Here is a 20,936-nt window from a genome sequence, read left to right as displayed (position 1 = left end):
TATTTCATCTATCTTTAAACTAAAAGGGAAATACTTAGTTTCAAAAAAGTGTACAACTGAAGCAAACATGAACAAAATCTATATAAACAATAATCTATTACAAATATGAATTTTCATTTCTTTTTAAAAATTCAATACACTTACTAGTAAATAAAATAAATGCCGTGAAGAAACAAAATGTGACAATAATAGGTTTAGACAATTTGACGAATATCAAATTAAGTACAAACAAGAAGATTTCAAACTATGACTTAATAGGAATGTCCACATGATACAGAAAAAAAATTGTCAAAATGATTTAAATCACACTCAATAAATAGGCACTTCAATAAAGTACATATTTACACTGGCATTCTGAATGCTAGGGCATCACAAAGATGTATGGCTTTATTACAATGGATGGAAGATGGCAACTACTTAGAACCCAATGCCAACATGGATTATAACAAATCCAGTGAGTATTTTGTTTTTCAATTATTCATAGAAAATTTAATCCTGATTAAGTATCCTTGGGCAGGAATACATGAGTAGTTGATGACTGAAACCACCATTTATTTGAAATGCTTCTGTTAATTTAATCTGTGTATATGGCTTAATTATGATTGAATCCTCAATGTAAGAGAAATGAATTATATCAGGATTAAAATTCTAGTACCACATTACACATTCTTTCCTAAAAAAAGCAAGCCTGCTGTTTTTATTACGAGTGTTGCCACGTCTTTAAAGTCTCAAATAGCATTTTGCCCATCACACCTATGTTATGTTTTTAGTAACATTTCTCTCAAAAGTGTTATGGATAAAACCCCATTGCTGCTCAAGTTAAAATTTGAACTAATACCAACACTGGTGGGGAAAAAAAGTGCTTTTCCTTTTGCACAAATAATGAAAGAAAGCTTACTGCACAGTTAGCTGTAAACATTTTACATTGGTTTCTGGAGCAATTTTGTTTTTCAAGTCCTTTACATTTAAAGCACAAAATGCATTTTCTTTACAGAATAAAAAGAAAAGCAAACTTTTATTCCGTGTATTACACCGATTTCATAACTGGCTTATTTCAGACTTGTTTGAGCTCAGAGCCATTTAAAGCACTGGATTCTTCTAGGCCTTCAAACTTAATATTGATACAAAGTCATGGAGTTATTAGGGTGAAAACACTGTGGAAAGGTTAGGTTTGTCCTCCTTTGTTGTCATACAACACAGCACCGCATGTGCCACAAAAACAATCTCTATTCAAACATTCAGATTTTAAATATATTTTCATACCACCAGTTTAAAAAAAAAATTAATGTACCTAATTTGGGGACTTGTTCAGATCCAGGATCAGTGATGTGCTCTGATTTTATGATTTAGTTTTTCCAGGGACACTGATGTAGCACACTGACCTGATGAAAATAGCTGTATTTGGGTCATTATTGCACTGTATTCTTTCCTAAATGTATCTCAGAAGTAATGTCGACTTTTATGTCCAGATGCCACGGTCAGTGGCAATGTCACTGATGACAGAGAAGACACTTCCCAATATAGACTATGAGATAGAAAAAGTCTGTAGAGGATAAACATGCAGATGGACTGGCAGAGGATAACACCTATGGTAATAACCTAAAGACAAAAAAGGAGTGGGGGAAAGAGAAAGTGAATGCTTTGAAAAAAGAATAAAATAAATCAGTTGACTTTATTTTTAGAAGCACAATGAAGCTTACGGCACACCTTTTGCTACTGCAGCAGTTACAAAAGGTTTGAGCATTGGTCTGGGATACAGAAACTCTTGCCTAGTAATCCTGGATCTACATTAGCTTAGTAGGTAGCCCTGGACAAGGCATATAACCTTTCTGCCCGCGTCAGCTCTTGGAAAGCTCAGTCTTGTAGTTCACCACGACTAAGGGCTAGATTCACAAGAGGGACTTGAGTGCCTAAATCTGACATTTAGGTACCACTGGCATTCACAAAACCACTGCTATGTTGCTGCCTAATCCCATAGGTACCTACATTTCCACTGATAAAGTCCATGAGGCACCGAAAATTCTGCCAGTGGTCATGCACAAAGCCACTTAAGTCCTGACACCACTGAACTACTTGGAGCCTGTCTCACATAAAAAAACCTTGGTGGAATTCTCAAGAGGAAGGGCCAACTCTCCAGCAGGGCCAAGTCTGATAAATGTGCTTTTAGCACGCCTAACATGCAATGATGGCTGGAGGAGATGTCACTATTGCTAGGGCCACCCACCCTTATACTCTGTAGTCCACTGTTTAGAGAACTCACCCAAGATGTGGGAGGCCTGGGTTCAAATCCCCCCTCTGCCTGATTCAGAGCAGGGACTCGAACCTAGCTCTGCCACCTCCAGATGAATCCCTAACCACTTGGTTACAGGAGGGTTTTCTGGGGTGCAGTGCTCAATCTCTTCAGCTGAAGCTGTTCCACTTTGTGTCAAATACTTATAGAGTCATTGGGCTAAAGAGGGAGTGTGTGAATAATTACAGACCAACACTGAGCATTGCCATGCCTAAGTTCCCCTTGTGAATTTAGCCCTCAGATGACACAGTAGTAAAATGAGCCCTGTCTGCAGTACACCCTCCATCTGTGGAGCTGCAATGGTGGTGATCTAGTGGTCTAATTTTCTAGTGTAGGCAAGGTCTTTTAATCTCAGTTTCTCCATCTGTAGACGACGTGCATGTTAATAGTTACCCAGCTCGCAAAGGGGGTGTGAGAGTTTACTTGCGTGTGTAGGCACTTTGAGGAAGTTCTATATAAATCTTTTTTAAATACTTGTTTCTCTCAACTGAATGTGACATTCACTGAGCACATATTTTTCTATATTTTTAATTAAAAGGCAAACAATGTTAAATCTTCATAGTTTCAGAACTGTAGTTGCCCAAGCACAGTGATCAAACTCCTCCAGTACCCAAGAGCAGAAATCTTCCTACAGTGTCCTACCAGATCTCTACATATCACAAAGCACTGCACTGAATTCTACCTCAGGAGAGCTGAAAACCCCCCAGCATCAAGGTTGGTTTTTACTAGAACCATTTTTTGCTTTACCTTAGCAAGCATCTCCTTCTTCTTCCTACAAACTATTACCTTTACATTTTATAAGGCATGCAGAGTTTCAGCCACATGATTCCCATTTGTGTCAGTGAGAGTATGGCTAAAACTCCATAGGTTACTTTGGGAATGTAAAGGTTAGAGGCCTTGGAACATGAGTTTTCTAATAAAAGAAAGCCCAACAGAAGGAACAGCTCCTCTGCAGTTTCTGTAGAATTTCTAATCAGATCCCACATTGTTTTTATCTTGTCCATACATACCTTCTCTCTTTGATAGTCTCTAAATAGCACAGAAATGGTTGCAAGACCCGGATGGCACAAAAACCACAAAATGCAGCCCTGAAAGAGAATAATGGCATTTTATACCATTTACTCTGATGTGTCAGTACAGAAGATGGATATGACAATTAGGGGAATTACGTTTACATGTTTCCATCTTTCCATCATTCTGCAGTCAAACAACAGAATGAAAACCACACGTTATGCTTTAGGTCACACTTTATCCTTATCACATCAAATTTAACTACTCAGTGTATATGGAAAGAATACAATTTATTTCATCAAATCAAATCCTTAATCATTAATTCTCCCATGGAGGTAAAGCATAGTCCAGTCAATAGCATATCATAAGAATATTTAAAAAGAAAGGGATTAATTTTCCAGATGTGAGCCTTACTTTGGCAAAGGTGATATAGAACTCCCTTTTGAGTGTACTTCTCTCCACTCTGATGATCTGGTAGAGTCCACAGGCCAATGACAGAGATAGACAAACTCTTAGACCAATAAGAAGTCCACTTGCTAAACTGTGGTGTGAATGGTAGCTGTGATGATTAGTATCTTCAAACTGCTCCCAAATTAGTAAAATACTCTGCAAAACAATAACAAAGTACATTTAAAAAAAAAAAAGGAGTACTTGGGGCACCTTAGAGACTAACCAATTTATTTGAGCATAAGCTTTCGTGAGGTACAGCTCACTTCATCAGATGCATACTGTGGAAACTGCAGAAGACATTATATAAACAGAGACCATGAAACAATACCTCCTCCCACCCCACTCTCCTGCTGGTAATAGCTTATCTAAAGTGATCACTCTCCTTACAATCAAGGTGGGCCACTTCCAGCATAAATCCAAGTTTAACCAGGACGCCTGGGGAGGGGGGGTACGAAAAAACAAGGGGAAATAGGCTACCTTGCATAATGACTTAGCCACTCCCAGTCTCTATTTAAGCCTAAATTAATAGTATCCAATTTGCAAATGAATTCCAATTCAGCAGTTTCTCGCTGGAGTCTGGATTTGAAGTTTTTTTGTTTTAAGATAGCGACCTTCATGTCTGTAATTGCGTGACCAGAGAGATTGAAGTGTTCTCCGACTGGTTTATGAATGTTATAATTCTTGACATCTGATTTGTGTCCATTTATTCTTTTACGTGGAGACTGTCCAGTTTGACCAATGTACATGGCAGAGGGGCACTGCTGGCACATGATGGCATATATCACATTGGTGGATGTGCAGGTGAACGAGCCTCTGATAGTGTGGCTGATGTTATTAGGCCCTGTGATGGTGTCCCCTGAATAGATATGTGGGCACAATTGGCAACGGGCTTTGTTGCAAGGATAGGTTCCTGGGTTAGTGGTTCTGTTGTGTGGTATGTGGTTGTTGGTGAGTATTTGCTTCAGGTTGGGGGGCTGTCTGTAGGCAAGGACTGGCCTGTCTCCCAAGATTTGTGAGAGTGTTGGGTCATCCTTCAGGATAGGTTGTAGATTCTTAATAATGCGTTGGAGGGGTTTTAGTTGGGGGCTGAAGGTGACGGCTAGTGGCGTTCTGTTATTTTCTTTGTTAGGCCTGTCCTGTAGTAGGTGACTTCTGGGAACTCTTCTGGCTCTATCAATCTGTTTCTTCACTTCCGCAGGTGGGTATTGTAGTTGTAAGAATGCTTGATAAAGATCTTGTAGGTGTTTGTCTCTGTCTGAGGGGTTGGAGCAAACGCGGTTGTATCGCAGAGCTTGGCTGTAGACGATGGATCGTGTGGTGTGGTCAGGGTGAAAGCTGGAGGCACGTAGGTAGGAATAGCAGTCAGTAGGTTTCCGGTATAGGGTGGTGGTTATGTGACCATTGTTTATTAGCACTGTAGTGTCCAGGAAGTGGATCTCTTGTGTGGACTGGACCAGGCTGAGGTTGATGGTGGGATGGAAATTGTTGAAATCATGGTGGAATTCCTTAAGGGCTTCTTTTCCATGGGTCCAGATGATGAAGATGTCATCAATATAGCGCAAGTAGAGTAGGGGCGTTAGGGGATGAGAGATGAGGAAGCGTTCTAAATCAGCCATAAAAATGTTGGCATACTGTTCGGCCATGCGGGTACCCATAGCAGTGCCGCTGATCTGAAGGTATACATTGTCCCCAAATGTAAAATAGTTATGGGTAAGGACAAAGTCACAAAGTTCAGCCATCAGGTTAGCTGTGACATTATCGGGGATAGTGTTCTTGACGGCTTGTAGTCCATCTTTGTGTGGAATGTTGGTGTAGAGGGCTTCTACGTCCATAGTGGCCAGGATGGTGTTATCAGGAAGATCACCGATGGATTGTAGTTTCCTCAGGAAGTCAGTGGTGTCTCGAAGGTAGCTGGGAGTGCTGGTAGTGTAGGGCCTGAGGAGGGAGTCTACATAGCCAGACAATCCTGCTGTCAGGGTGCCAATGCCTGAGATGATGGGGCACCCAGGATTTCCAGGTTTATGGATCTTAGGTAGATAGAATATCCCAGGTCGGGGTTCCAGGGGTGTGTCTGTGCGGATTTGATCTTGTGCTTTTTCAGGAAGTTTCTTGAGCAAATGCTGTAGTTGCTTTTGGTAACTCTCAGTGGGATCATAGGGTAATGGCTTGTAGAAAGTGGTGTTGGAGAGCTGCCGAGTAGCCTCTTGTTCATATTCCGACCTATTCATGATGACAACAGCACCTCCTTTGTCAGCCTTTTTGATTATGATGTCAGAGTTGTTTCTGAGGCTGTGGATGGCATTGTGTTCTGCACGGCTGAGGTTATGGGGCAAGTGATGCTGCTTTTCTACAATTTCATCCCGTGCACGTCGGCGGAAGCACTCTATGTAGAAGTCCAGTCTGCTGTTTTGACCTTCAGGAGGAGTCCACCTAGAATCCTTCTTTTTGTAATGTTGGTAGGGAGGCCTCTGTGGATTAGTATGTTGTTCAGAGGTATTTTGGAAATATTCCTTGAGTCGGAGACGTCGAAAATAGGATTCTAGGTCACCACAGAACTGTACCATGTTCATGGGGGTGGAGGGGCAGAAGGAGGCCCCGAGATAGGACAGCTTCTTCTGCTGGGCTGAGAGTATAGTTGGATAGGTTAACAATATTGCTGGGTGGGTTGAGGGAACCATTGCTGTGGCCCCTTGTAGCATGTAGTAGTTTAGAAAGTTTAGTGTCCTTTTTCTTTTGTAGAGAACCAAAGTGTGCGTTGTAAATGGCTTGTCTAGAGCCAGAAGAGTTCCCAGAAGTCACTACCTACTACAGGACAGGCCTAACAAAGAAAATAACAGAACGCCACTAGCCGTCACCTTCAGCCCCCAACTAAAACCCCTCCAACGCATTATTAAGGATTTACAACCTATCCTGAAGGATGACCCAGCACTCTCACAAATCTTGGGAGACAGGCCAGTCCTTGCCTACAGACAGCCCCCCAACCTGAAGCAAATATTCACCAACAACCACATACCACACAACAGAACCACTAACCCAGGAACCTATCCTTGCAGCAAAACCCGTTGCCAACTGTGCCCACATATCTATTCAGGGGACATCATCACAGGGCCTAATAACATCAGCCACACTATCAGAGGCTCGTTCACCTGCACATCCACCAATGTGATGGCACATGCCATCATGTGCCAGCAATGCCCCTCTGCCATGTACATTGGTCAAACTGGACAGTCTCTACGTAAAAGAATAAATGGACACAAATCAGATGTCAAGAATTATAACATTCATAAACCAGTCGGAGAACACTTCAATCTCTCTGGTCACGCAATTACAGACATGAAGGTCGCTATCTTACAACAAAAAAAACTTCAAATCCAGACTCCAGCGAGAAACTGCTGAATTGGAATTCATTTGCAAATTGGATACTATTAATTTAGGCTTAAATAGAGACTGGGAGTGGCTAAGTCATTATGCAAGGTAGCCTATTTCCCCTTGTTTTTTCCTCCCCACTCCCCCAGACGTTCTGGTTAAACTTGGATTTATGCTGGAAATGGCGCACCTTGATTATCATACACATTGTAAGGAGAGTGGTCAGTTTGGATAAGCTATTACCAGCAGGAGAGTGAGTTTGTGTATTTTGGGGGTGGGGGTGGGGGTGAGAAAACCCTGGATTTGTGCTGGAAATGGCCCACCTTGATTTTCATACACATTGTAAGGAGAGTGGTCACTTTGGATAAGCTATTACCAGCAGGAGAGTGAGTCTGTGTGTGTGGGGGGGGGGGGGAGGGGGGGGAGGGTGAGAAAACCTGGATTTGTGCTGGAAATGGCCCAACTTGATTATCATACACATTGTAAGGAGAGTGATCACTTTAGATAAGCTACTACCAGCAGGAGAGTGGGGTGGGAGGAGGTATTGTTTCATGGTCTCTGTGTATATAATGTCTTCTGCAGTTTCCACAGTATGCATCCGATGAAGTGAGCTGTAGCTCACGAAAGCTTATGCTCAAATAAATTGGTTAGTCTCTAAGGTGCCACAAGTACTCCTTTTCTTTTTGCGAATACAGACTAACACGGCTGTTACTCTGAAAAAAGTACATTTAGAGTAAATACTGTACTTACATGTTACATTTCTTCACATAACTATTTATGATAGGACCATGGTGCCAGCTATCAGCACAAGAGCCGTGGTTCTCTCTTCTTGCCTGAAACTGCCATGCTACCAAAAGCAACAGAGCTAGAACTGTTCCTTTGGCATCACCAATTAACATATTAAGTACAACTGATGCGTCTGTTAGCAGGGAAGGAGTCTGATTCTTGACTTCCCTCATTTTTTGAAAAATTCACTCATTTAAAATTTCAAATAATGTAGTGACCTAGAGCAGCAAAGCTGCAGCTAAATTCCATTTTCTCCTTTGAGAGGAACCTGATGGAGAACCACAATCCTGCTTCCACTGAAGTGGGAGTTTGCCAATTGACTTCAAGAGGAGCAGAATTAGGCCCATAGACACTAGCTCTCAAAAACTGACACCCCCTCCTACCTGAATTAGTATGCTCTCTCCAGCACCTTGTTCTGTGACTTAGGGTCTCATCCACAGTCCATTGAAACCAATGGGAAGACTCCCAATTGATTTCTGTGGACTTTGGTTCAGGCTCGTACTTAGCAGGGAACACCACCAACTACTATTAAGAGAGTTCCAAGTCTCCATTTAATTTCTGTTTGGGATCAGTACTGGTCACAAAGATGACCAAAAATCTTGTGCCAGTCCACTTCTGGCTCCTTTCTAATACCAGCAGCCATACGCTGGCAACATTACTTTCCTTCACTACTATCTCTAGTTTCTCTCTGCTCCTCCACTTCTCCGTACTTCTCAGATTCTCTCTTCTCTATTTTTAATCACTTTTTTAGGCACTCCAATAAGATAAGATTTACTATAATGTTAATGATTTATTTGCTACTCTAAATTGACTATTTAATTACATTAATTCAACTCATTTCTGTGTATGTCCTAGACCATTTTTATATTTGCAGGACCAATTCTGCATCCAAACAGCTCAACAATTCTCCTAGGTGGATCTGAAAGACCACTAGATACCCTAATCTCAGGATCCTGAATTGAGAATGCTAAGCAGCAAACCAGGGATCGGCAACCTTTGGCACACGACCTGTCAGGGAAATCCGCTGGCAGGCCAGGACGGTTTGGTTACCTGCAGCGTCCGCAGGTTTGGTCGATCGCAGCTCCCACTGGCCGCGGTTCGCCGTTCCAGGCCAATGAGGGCTGCGGGAAGAGGCGGCCAGCACATCCCTTGGCCCACGCTGCTTCCTGCAGCCTCCATTGGCCTGGAACGGTCAGGGCCGGTGTAAGGAGGTTTCACGCCCTAGCCAAAACTTCCACCTTGCACCGCACCCCCCACCCCTGCCCTGTGGCAGCTCTCTCCCCTCGGCCCGGGGAGCCGCGTACAGCAGCTCCCTGCCCCAGCTCACCTCTGCTCCGTCTCCTCCCTGAGCACGCCACCGCTTCTCCCGCCTCCCAGGCTTGTGGCACCAATCAGCTGTTTGGCGCACAAGCCTGGGAGGGAGAGAAGCAGAGCGGGGTGGTGCTCAGGGGAGGAGGCAGAGCAGAGGTGAGCTGGGGCAGGGAGCGGTTCTCCTGTGTGCCGCCCCCCCCCCTTTACTTGTTGCAGGCGGCCCTCCCCGCGCCCCCCTACCCGAGCTTACCTCCGCTCCACCGCCGCCCCCAACCACTTGGCGCCCTAGGCGACCGCCTAGTTCGCCTAGAGGTTGCACCAGCCCTGGGAACGGTGATCCGCAGCCAGTGGGAGCTGTGATCAGCCGAACCGGCAGATGCTGCAAGTAAACAAACCGTCCCGGCCCGTCAGTGGATTTCCCTGACAGACCACATGCCAAAGGTTGCCGATCCCTGCAGTAAACGATAGCGGATGTGTTATCGCCAGTTACATACTCTCTTGCTTTTTTGTTATTTTAATCTGCTCAAGCGTTTAAAAAAGATTGAAGGTCCTGATGTTCGTTCACCAAAGTCATAAAATATTGAAATGGGATGTTCCCAGTTCTGTCATACTTATCAATACACTTCTGCCAAAGTTATTAGGAGCAGCTGCTCAGGTAACAGTACTACAGTTTGCATACAGTACAGCAAGAAAAGTCAGCACAAATACAAACCTGGGTTACAACAACTACTACAGCAATGCCAGTGGACGCTGGAGTGGAATCCCACTGAAGGGGTCTGCTTTGAGATTTCTTCATTCTGCCGATCATCCAACCCATACACAAACTCAGCAACAGGTACAGCATTTGTATCTGACAGACTATGTCACACACTAGCGGGAATGAAAGAAAGTTAAATGTAGTCACAACAACATAATGGCAATTCCTTTCTCTAGCAGAAAAAACAGAGTAATGTGGCAACTGTATGGTAAACCAGTTACTGTAAAATTTATTACTTCTCAATATAATTTTCACTCTTTATTAAACGCTATAGACTTTGAGACTGTGACTATATGGATTTTCATGCTGTGGATAATTCTCTATGTGAAATTTTATTTAATCAATTGTGAATTACATCATTATCAACATTCCCTTACTAAGGTCCCAATCCTGCAAGTAGCTCCATACAGGCAGATGATTATATCATGCAGAATCTCACTGAAGACAAGAGACTAAGCACGGGCTCAAGCATCCACCTTCATTAATCTGTTTGTAAGGTCAGGAAACTAAAACTGAAGTTTATATATCAATTACTAAATATGTCTTTACCCTGCAAATACAAAATATATTAGAATGGGTTCCCTTATTTACCCAGCAGGACTTTTGTTTCCAAGATCAGATTCCTGCAGTAATTTCTTTAAGTTAAGCTGTATCTTTCTTAAGGAACAATACATCAATCTGAACAGAAACACACATTTAGGACAAATTCTACTCTCTGAATACTGATTCACAGGTGGAAGTGAGGACAAACTCTGACCATTCATATTTAAAATACAGGCATGACTGGAAAAATTACTATGTCCCATGGCACTGTGATGAAGTTTACAAACCCCATATTGGGCCATGGCAGAAACGGGTGAGTGATTGGCCCTGGAGACAGCAAATGAAAAGAACCCTATCCTGTGGCACCTACTACCATAGCCAAACCCCGGGGAGGGGCTCCACCTATAGTACATAATCAAGAAGATTACAAAAGCAGAGCAGTCACGTTTTCACAAGGGGCGTCTCTACGAAACAGAAGACACTCTTTCTAGAATCAGAGGAAACTGGATTTGAAAGGTCTGAGGTCTTCTACTGGCTGGTGAAATGGCTCATTTTATAAGTGGCTTGACCAGCTGGTGAGTGGGAAAGGATGCGTCCAGGCCTCAGTGAGGTAAGAGAAAACCTGAGAAAAACTTGAGGGGGTTTTTGTTTCTGAGTTGTCTACAGAATAACCAAAGACCGACTGGGGTTTCCTAACTTAGCTTGTGACTAACCCTGACCAACACTTCATTTGGGGTGTTAGTCCTTGCTTAACTGGTTTAACTTTGGAATTTAAATAAACTTTCTTTTTCCTAATTTCACTGTGGGAGCTTCTCCATTTTTTTGCCACTGCTTGGCCCCACCTGACAGCTATGTGTACAAGCACCTTCTTAATTAGCAACTCTGATCCCTGTGTGCGTTTGTGTGCTGTCATATCTGCTCACTCCAGCAAAGGGAATTTTTTAAAAAATTTTTTATTACAACCTTTAACTCCTATTAGCCTTCCAATGGTGCTACTGCTAGGGGAGAGGAAAATGGATTACTAACTATACTCCAGTCACACATTTATTACCACCAGCACCAAATGAACCATTCAGAAAGAACATTGCTTGACTTTTAGCTCTTGGATTGAGTTTCTGACAGTGCTGGTGTAGCTTTGCTAGATCAATCAGCTCTCTAGTTTTAATAAACTGAGTAAACTTGTTATGGAAGACTCCGAGACAAACAAACTTTGAACAGAAATATTAACATAGAAATAATGGCATTATTTCTGTATCACAGACAAATTTAAGTATTTTTCACACACAAAAAATGTCTTCAAAATGTTATGGGCTATATGCCCACTCAAGGGATTATATTTATGGTAAATGGTGGTCAGTGAGAGTACTTCCTTGATGTTTGGTAATAATAGCAAAACATGGATGTTAAATAATTAAGACCCAAGATACTGCCCCTGAGATTTATATAGTATTAAAGGTAGTTTATTGACCCTTAACGATTCCAGTATTTGGAGTCCTCATTTTGCTTATTTAAAAATTATTTTCAGGCCATTTTAATAAACATGTACAAAGTTCTATCTTTAAAATCATAAAACCACATTTATCTGAGCAAAATAATATTGGGTTCCCAGGCTTATAGGTGAGGAGGCAGCATGAATTATTTTGGTTATTTGAAATCAGGTCTACAGTACTGGATCAACTGCTTCAGGAACAAGCTCTGACCGCTATTCTGTAGAGTGGCATTATCAACTTTATTATGCCATCAGTATTTGGCTGTAGATAGGGCATTCATCTGCCATGGCAGAGAAAAATCAAAAACAGGGAGATGACTGAAAACAAAAGAGCCTGAAAATCTAGATGAATAAGAAAAGTGACTACTCTATCGTTCTTAAAGATAACCTCTTCCCTACTAACAAGCTATGGACAAACAGAATCTCTTTTAATCACAGCTCAGAGTTAGAGATTGTAAAATGTTCTGTGGCATGTGTGTGTGTGGAATACCAGATTGAGAGCTGAATAAACTCTACTGGTAGCTCAATGTGTCTTAATGTTTCCTTTTTTCCATAATGCAGTACGTGGATTCTTGTATAAAATCATATTATTTTTGTCCCCTTTGATAACTTTTGTAATTTGGTTGAGACCAATAAGGTTATCTTACTGTTTGATGAGATTTTCAAAACGCCTCTCCCACCAGTACCACAGCTCAGTGTAGAGCCATGCACAGACTCAGCTGGTATGAAATTTACCTGCTTTCTTCATCATTCATTTCTCTCATCAGGCTTTCCAATATCCAGAAAAATCACTGTTTGAGTCTCACATTCAGAAGCTGCCTAAACTTAAAAGGATCTACTGACTTCTCACAGTGCTTGAAGTCAATGGAAATATTCATGTGAGTGAAGGTACATGCTTAAACTGTTGTAGAAGCAGGCCCTTAGGTTATAAGAGAAGTTGTAGAAAGATATTGGGATAGTGCCAGAACCAGATATCTGGAGTGAAATCCTGGCCCCACTGAAGTCAATGTGAGTTTTGCCACTGATTTCAATATAATCAGGATTTCACTCTTTACATAAAAAAAAAAAAAATCTGCATTGAGAGCAGTAGCAGCTAGAAGAGATTGTTGCACTTCTGCAACCTACACTTGGTATTATCCATCCCTCAGAGCTGTGGTTGTGGCAGTAAGAAATCTTCCATATTTCTATCCTTTCATTCTGCCCTCCTGCTTCCTTTGGAAACTATTATCACAAAAAGAAAGGAGTAGGGAGGAAAACTCTCAGAGCCAAAACACCTTTTAAATTAAACTATTCTTAAAGCAAAGATAATGGGACAAAGAGAAGAAACTACCCCCTTGAATTAAGAGGATATGAAGATCTGGTGGGGGCTGCAATGTGAATACTACCCCAAGAAAAGAATCTAAACCCACAGTACACAGCAACCCAACATATACAAGGAAGTGCACAGCTGTGGCCTCAGCAAAGAAGTTCTGAGTAGGTTCATATATTCCATCTAACCTCACCTCTGGAGGCCAAAGAAAGGGTTTAATCACATGGCTAATGCACAGTCAGTTTGGATTCACTAGTTCAACTGTCCAAAACAAAGAATTAATGTAAGTTACTGTGGGGCCAGCTGCCACCAAGAGGCTGTTAATTCCAACTGCAAGTATTTGGACTCTGGATATTGTTTCTGTTGGCTAATGAGAGACAGTGTACAAAATTATATGCCATGTCATAGTGGTAGAGAAGAAAATAGGTCATCCTTAAAGCTAAAAACAAACACTTTCATACACACTGATTTGTAAAACAATCACACTTACCAAAGTAGTACAATAATCAAAGTCTCCTTTATTTTGCATAGAAATTGAATCCCTGCTGTCTAACGAAATGGAACTTCATCTACGGGAATTTCCATAACTTAATGACAACCTGATCAACGGCTGTCAGATTTCTGCTCACCGAAGGGGTCAGAAAGTGGGATCCAGTATAAAACCTGTACAAATTCTAAACCTTCAGCTTGAACACATTTATAGCCAGATAAAATAATCTGATTACAGACCCCTGGCAACAAAACTATGGGATCTACTTTATCAGGTGTGTACTAGTAAGTGTTAATATTCTATAAAGGTGACATGAGCCTAAAATTATATTTGCATCATTTCATCACACAACTTCAAATCTTTTATTCAGTTTTCAGCAAACATATTCACTTACTAATACAGTTTGTATGATTTCCTTCCTAAAGACCAGATTATGATCCTTACTCCCTCATGTGATCAGTCAGCAATACAAGTAGTCCCACTGGCTTAAAAATGTCTGACACTTACTAGTTGCTAAGGAGCCCCGCAGTAAGGTTCAGAAACTGCACTCTAGAAGAAGAAAGGTGCTGGGATTTATATTAAACCAATAGGTTCTAGACGGGAGGTCAGGGCTTCTCATCTAGCTTTTGCCACTGAGCCTCACTGGTGGAGTTCCTCTCTTGTCTGTTGTATCTACCTGTGGTTAGGTAGGTTTATTCCTCCAGCCAGTAGGAGTCTGACAAATTTTGTCAAGCCCTCTATTTTAAGATATAAGATCATGCAAACAAGTGACTTAATAATCATTGAGTAAAGTGAGCGCTGGACCATGGGCTGCACTAGAGCTCCCAAAAAGATTCCAAAGGACATCCAATTCGGCTGCCGGAGGTGTCATAAATATAAAGGGAAGGGTAAACCCCTTTGAAATCCCTCCTGGCCAGGGGAAAGCTCCTCTCACCTGTAAAGGGTTAAGAAGCTAAAGGTAACCTCGCTGGCACCTGACCAAAATGACCAATGAGGAGACAAGATACTTTCAAAAGCTGGGAGGAGGGAGAGAAACAAAGGGTCTGGGTCTGTCTGTAGTCGTCTTTGCTGGGGATAGACCAGGAATGGAGTCTTAGAACTTTTAGTAAGTAATCTAGCTAGGTATGTGTTAGATTATGATTTCTTTAAATGGCTGAGAAAAGAATTGTGCTGAATAGAATAACTATTTCTGTCTGTGTATCTTTTTTGTAACTTAAGGTTTTGCCTAGAGGGGTTCTCTATGTTTTTGAATCTAATTACCCTGTAAGATATCTACCATCCTGATTTTACAGGGGGGATTTCTTTATTTCTATTTACTTCTATTTTTTATTAAAAGTCTTCTTGTAAAAAACTGAATGCTTTTTCATTGTTCTCAGATCCAAGGGTTTGGGTCTGTGGTCACCTATGCAAATTGGTGAGGCTTTTTATCCAACATTTCCCAGGAAAGGGGGGGTGCAAGTGTTGGGAGGATTGTTCATTGTTCTTAAGATCCAAGGGTCTGGGTCTGTAGTCACCTAGGCAAATTGGTGAGGCTTTTTACCAAACCTTGTCCAGGAAGTGGGGTGCAAGGTTTTGGGAAGTATTTTGGGGGGAAGGACGCGTCCAAACAGCTCTTCCCCAGTAACCAGTATTAGTTTGGTGGTGGTAGCGGCCAGTCCAAGGATAACGGGTGTAATATTTTGTACCTTGGGGAAGTTTTGACCTAAGCTGGTAAAGATAAGCTTAGGAGGTTTTTCATGCAGGTCCCCACATCTGTACCCTAGAGTTCAGAGTGGGGGAGGAACCTTGACAGGAGGTCTGTGGAAGTCCAGAACAGCAGGCCAGGATTTGTGATAACTTGTGAGGAGATACTTTGCTATTTAGGTTCTTACACTGCATGTTACACCTGAGTGCCAGTTTCTTGGAAAGTTTCAGTCAAGTAGAAAGGCAAATGTATTATCTTGGAAAGAACCCCTCTATATTTCTAACCAGAACTTCAGAACAACCAAAGCAGCGGCAACCTGTGAAGAAGCCAACCAAGATTATACATAACTAGTGCATGTTGGGACAGGATGCTCTAGGGTGTTTTGGTTCCAGTTAGACATTCAACAAAGCTGGATGAAATCAAGAAAGCTGCTTTGTGCTAATACGGAGTCTTAGGGTAATTTTTTGGCACAGCTCTAATCTTAAAATGCTGTGCCATAAAATACAGCATTTTCCATTAAAAACAATTCTATATACAGAAGTGGAGCATCCATAAATTATAAAATGGATATAAATTTTTAAAACGCATTAGTACTCAAGAAAACACACACTAACAATTTAATCCAGCAAAATGCTGCAGCGTGTGGATAACCTTACTCATATGATAGTCCCCTAGACTTAAATGAGAATATTTGCTGAGTAAAAGGTATATGCTTAAATGTCTGCAAGGTTAGGTTTTAGGGCATTCTTAAATCACACCTTAATTACATAACTCTTAAAAATACCCAGAAAAAAGCCACTATTTAAAGAAATAGCTGCGTTTCATATATTTAAAATAAAGTAGTGATATATACCCGAGATCAGAATCTGACTCTAAATGTTAGCATTGGTTAATATGCTTTAACCGATGTCTCTACATTACTCTGCATAAACATGTTGAAAAAAGTATGTTTTCTTAAGCATACTCACGTTCTGCCAGACTTCCCATAAAAGGTGCCCCTATTCCATCTTTAGCGTAACTAATAAAAAACAGGAGATAATAAATGGTCTAAGTTAGTCAGTATTAAATTTCTCTTCCTTCTTAGAGATACAGCTAAGTAACTACATCTCTACCCCAATATAACGTGGTCTTCGGGAGCCAAAAAATCTTACCGCATTATATTGAACTTGCTTTGGCCTCGGGCGTTTCTGTTATTAATAGTCACTTCCTGCCCCCGACCGACCTCTCAGAACCCCTGACCCATCCAAACCCTCCCGCTCCTTGTCCCGACTAGCCCCTCCAGAGACCCGCTGCCCCTAACCACCCCTTCCAAAACCTCACCCTCTATCCAAGCTCCCCTGCTCCTTGTCCCCTGACTGCCCCGACCCCTATCCACACCCCCGCCCCCTGACAGGCCCCCCCGGGACCCCTATCCAACGCCCCTGTTCCCCGTCCCCTGACCGCCCCGCCCCCAGAACCTCCAACCATCCAACCCCCCCTGCTCCCTGACTGCCCCCCCAAGACCCTCTGCCCCTTATCTAACCCCTCAGCCCCGGCCCGGCACCCTTAACACGCTGCTCAGAGCTGATCCACCGGAGCGCAAGCGCTTATCCACCGGAGCGCGCAGCCCTGCCCCCCAGAAAGCTGCTTTACTGCATTATATCCGAATTTGTGTTATATTGGGTCACGTTATATTGGAGTAGAGGTGTACATAGTTGTAACAAGTCAACCCTACAAGTTTTGTCATGACCAATGTTCCCTCTAATTTTTTCCATCCATATGCAGAATAAATTTTACTATGTGCACCGAGATATATGCAGATGTGCACCACCAGTATAAATGAAAAACTTTATATATATATATATTTTTAAAAGTTACCATAGGGATAATTACTCCAGCCAGGACAGGTTAGGCATTTTAGAACTCGCTACTCAAAGAATTAAATTTAAGTGTAGGAGAAATAAAAATTACAAAATGCATAGACCAGTCAAAAAACTAAAACAACACACTTTGAAAGAATAAAATTACAGAGAATATATGTGCAATGCAGAAAGTACCAAGAAGTAACAACAATAAAAATACAAGTATGTGTTGGGAGGCGAGCGTGAAAGAGACAGTATGTGCTGGCTGCTGGGGAAGTTTCTGAGAGATGCCATGCACTGTCTCTTTAAGGTGCTCATTCACTGGGAAGGGAAGGCTCGTTCAGACCTCAGACAGCAGCAGCTCTCTCCTGCTCCGAGTCCTGAGCCAGGCTGTCCCCTCTCCCCTGTTCTGTGGAGATGGGGTACACCCTGACATCAACAGTCCCCCACCCCCTCTGCATAGCCAGCAGGAGGATCCTGGGAGCAGCTGCAGGAGCAATGTGGTTGCAAAGCAGTGGGGGGAGGGGCACCTGAACACATGCTGCCGGATGTGCGCAGCTCTGCTAATCAAGTGCGCAGCACTTGAATCACTCCTGGGCGACCACCCAACAGCGCAGTTTAGAGGGAACACAGGTCATGACCATCATTACCTCTAGCCTTACTGATCTCTACAGCTGCCTCCTTCCTCATTTAAGGGAATTTGAAAATGGAAAGACAACTAATTAAAGTTACCTTGAGAAATGCAGGTAGTTGGCAAATGCTGAGCCAGCCTGAAACACTAATACTGTTGACAGAACCTTTAAGACAGTATGCATAGGTCCACCTTTCTTCAGAGTTTGCCATAGTGATTGAGCATAGATGCAAGCAGCTACAAAGTATGCTAGGATGAGTAGGAAAAAGAATTCATGTAATCCTGGGAAGAGAAGAAATGCAGTTTAATATAATAAAGTGAATTATGGCACATAACAAGTACTACCTAAGATGCTCTTACCACAAGACAAGCAATATTAAGTTATGTAGTTATTACTACATAGCAACATAAAAGTGATAGTAAAGACGGATTAGTATTCAACTACTTTCTCTTATCCTTCCCACACAGTAATAGAAGAAAAAAATCTTCATGTGTCAGTTTAATTCTTTAAGGTGGCTGGTCATTATTTGACCTGTAAAGTCTTTGTCCACCAAAAATACCTATCTTGAATACAAAGAGGCATTCTGTAAACAATTTATCTTTAAAAAAACCCCACAAACATATGTAAGAATTATTGGAAAATCGTAAATAGTTTCCTATAACTAGGCTTGGCAGAATTTGATTTTTTTTTAATAACTTTGACAGATAACATTGATGTTAAACATAAAAAAGGCTTAAAAGTTATCAATTTAAATTTTCACAGTTGCACAAAATTATTGGGGGGGAGGGGAGTCAGACAATTATTAATGACCGTTGAGATTCAAGAAGTTAAAGCTTTACAACCATTCGAACACAAACTGTCAGCAGCACATGTCAAAACATACAAAGTAAATATCCTTAAATCAAATGCTAATAAATTCTCAGCCAATTTTTTCGTACTTTGACTATCTGTAAATTTCTATCATCATCACTGGAATTTTTTTTGTCATATGTGTCTATAGTGAAGTCGAGGTTTACCAGTATTTACCAATAAAAATCTAATCCTACCTATAAAGTAAACCATAGCCTAGCTCAATGGGTAGTCAGGAACATCTACAATAAATAGGTGAAAGTTTAAACTGTTATTTATCTTCAAAGACAGGATCTGAGATGAGGAGAGACAGCAGATACACATTTGAGGTAAGCCTGTCTAACCACTGGGTGTCACTCTTACACCACATAAAATGAAGTATGTTTAGCCCAGATAGCACCTGTGTCCAAAGGAGAAGTTAAAGGCAGAGCTATGTGAAGAAAGGCAATTCCATTTTGGGGAAGATTTTGATATTTTGAAATTTGGTTTTGTTCCAATTTGGAATGAAAACCAAATGTTTCAAAATTCTCTCTGAAAGGGAAAGACTTGGGGTCCCTGGCTCAGGGGCAGTTTGCCTGGCTGACTGTCCTGGAGCCACAGACCCTGGGAGCCCAAGCTGCTAAGGAGCCTCAAACTTGGGAGCCAGTGTGGGGGAAATCAGGCTCTTGGCAAGCCGGGCAGGCTGCCAATGAGCTTGATGGGTGAGCTGTCAGGAAACCAACATGTTTCCAGTGAAAACCTACCTGGTTTCTAACAGACTTTTGTTGAAACTGGACCATCTCCATAGAACATTTTGATTTCAACAATCTGCATTCTCAGATAGAAAACAGTTCTGTCACAGAATTTCCAACAGCTAGTTAAATGGGATAGGAAATCTAGAACAAGCATACGTGGTTCCATGTCTATTAACCAAAGAAGGGAATCTGTGTGGATGAAATATGAACATTTGCCAGTGCAGCTAGAGATTAAGATTGAAGGCGGTCAATGATGGATACACACATGGTGGATGGAATTATAGTCTCCTTACACCTCAAATGTTAAGAAGCTAATAAGGAGATATTCATTACAAGCCTTTTCTAAACAGACCCTTCTGTTTCTCCCATCTAGATTATCCATTTCTCTTCTTTCTTCATAGTTCTTTATTTTATAGGGAAAATATGTATATTATACCAGATTCCACCACTTTTACTTGCACTGGGCTGTTCCTTACTGCATAAATAGCTCCACTGAAATTGAAAATGTCATGCAAACTGATTTACAGGTTGGATTAATTCAATCTGGAACCCTAGAAACACCATGACATAGGGGTCTCCTTCCTTTCAGAGGCAGGAGCACAGAGCCCCTTTCCCCCACCTCCACTCACTCTCCCCCCTCTGGGAGTAGCAAGAGGACAACCAGTACTTAGCTCACCTGCTGAGCTAAATCTATTTGGGTGGGAGGGCATGCCAGGCTCACTGCACTCTTTTTCTGTAACATATTCTCCTGTTAGGGTTGTGTTGGTGGGGCCTCCCAAGGCAGTGGGCCCTGGAGTTAACTCTTAATTGAGATATGTAAAGCAGTTCATATCAGCCTTCATCTGTTATGCTTGGGTCACTTTTTCAAGCTTTTCTTTGTAATCTTGAAGGCTGGAAATTTGTTCTTTTTCAATAAAAGATGGGACTACCATAATTGTATGGCTTTAGAAGCTGGGGCCCTAGCTATAGGGGGAATCTTTGCTTTATTCTGTCCTTGATGATTTAGACATACTTAACTGAAATTTCATTGGCAGAAAGTTCACACAGTGTATTCTGGATTTGTACCATAAATCTTATATATTTCTTAAAGAATTACTAGGACTATCACTTGCTCAAAGCCGAAGTCCAAAGGAGGCTACATGACGTCAAAAACAAAGCCTCTGAGATCCAAGGTTTCGTAGATCAGGATGACAAGAGAAGCTTTCTTTCAAAGCAACAAAAGCTATATACAGGCCAAGCTCCAAAGGCCAACCCCCTTACATTCCCAGGATGGCTCCACCCTCTTCAAGGACAATGCAGCCATTAAACAATGCTGGAAGGAGCACTTTGAGAGCCTACTAAACTGTGAATTCACGGTCTCTGAAGACACCATCGAGTTTATTCCACAATGCTCA

The 20,936-nt window shown here is 41.8% G+C and overlaps 1 protein-coding gene across 4 annotated transcripts in view; it reads right to left on the bottom strand.

The window, feature by feature from the left end:
- GPR180 (G protein-coupled receptor 180) overlaps window positions 1-20,936 on the bottom strand; it is a 47,329-nt gene that overhangs the window by 12,296 nt on the left and 14,097 nt on the right. For 3 of the 4 annotated variants that reach the window (XR_012159375.1, XR_012159374.1, XR_012159376.1), the window contains exons 4-9: window positions 18,060-18,240; window positions 16,455-16,504; window positions 9,927-10,084; window positions 3,716-3,907; window positions 3,301-3,378; window positions 1,292-1,599 (exon numbers count right to left, since the gene is read on the bottom strand). Coding sequence is in view for 1 of the 4 variants with exons in the window: in XM_073347774.1 (XP_073203875.1) it covers window positions 1,441-1,599; window positions 3,301-3,378; window positions 3,716-3,907; window positions 9,927-10,084; window positions 16,455-16,504; window positions 18,060-18,240 (818 nt within the window). In the remaining 3 variants the exon portion in view is untranslated. Of the gene's footprint in view, window positions 1-166; window positions 1,600-3,300; window positions 3,379-3,715; window positions 3,908-9,926; window positions 10,085-16,454; window positions 16,505-18,059; window positions 18,241-20,936 lie in introns of those variants that run through there. The other variant, XM_073347774.1, reaches the window with a different exon arrangement.

Source organism: Lepidochelys kempii, chromosome 1 (genome assembly GCF_965140265.1).
Source record: "Lepidochelys kempii isolate rLepKem1 chromosome 1, rLepKem1.hap2, whole genome shotgun sequence".
NCBI lineage: Eukaryota > Metazoa > Chordata > Testudines > Cheloniidae > Lepidochelys > Lepidochelys kempii.
The sequence above is the reverse complement of the archived record's forward strand: the minus strand, read 5'-3'. Positions and strand labels throughout refer to the sequence as shown.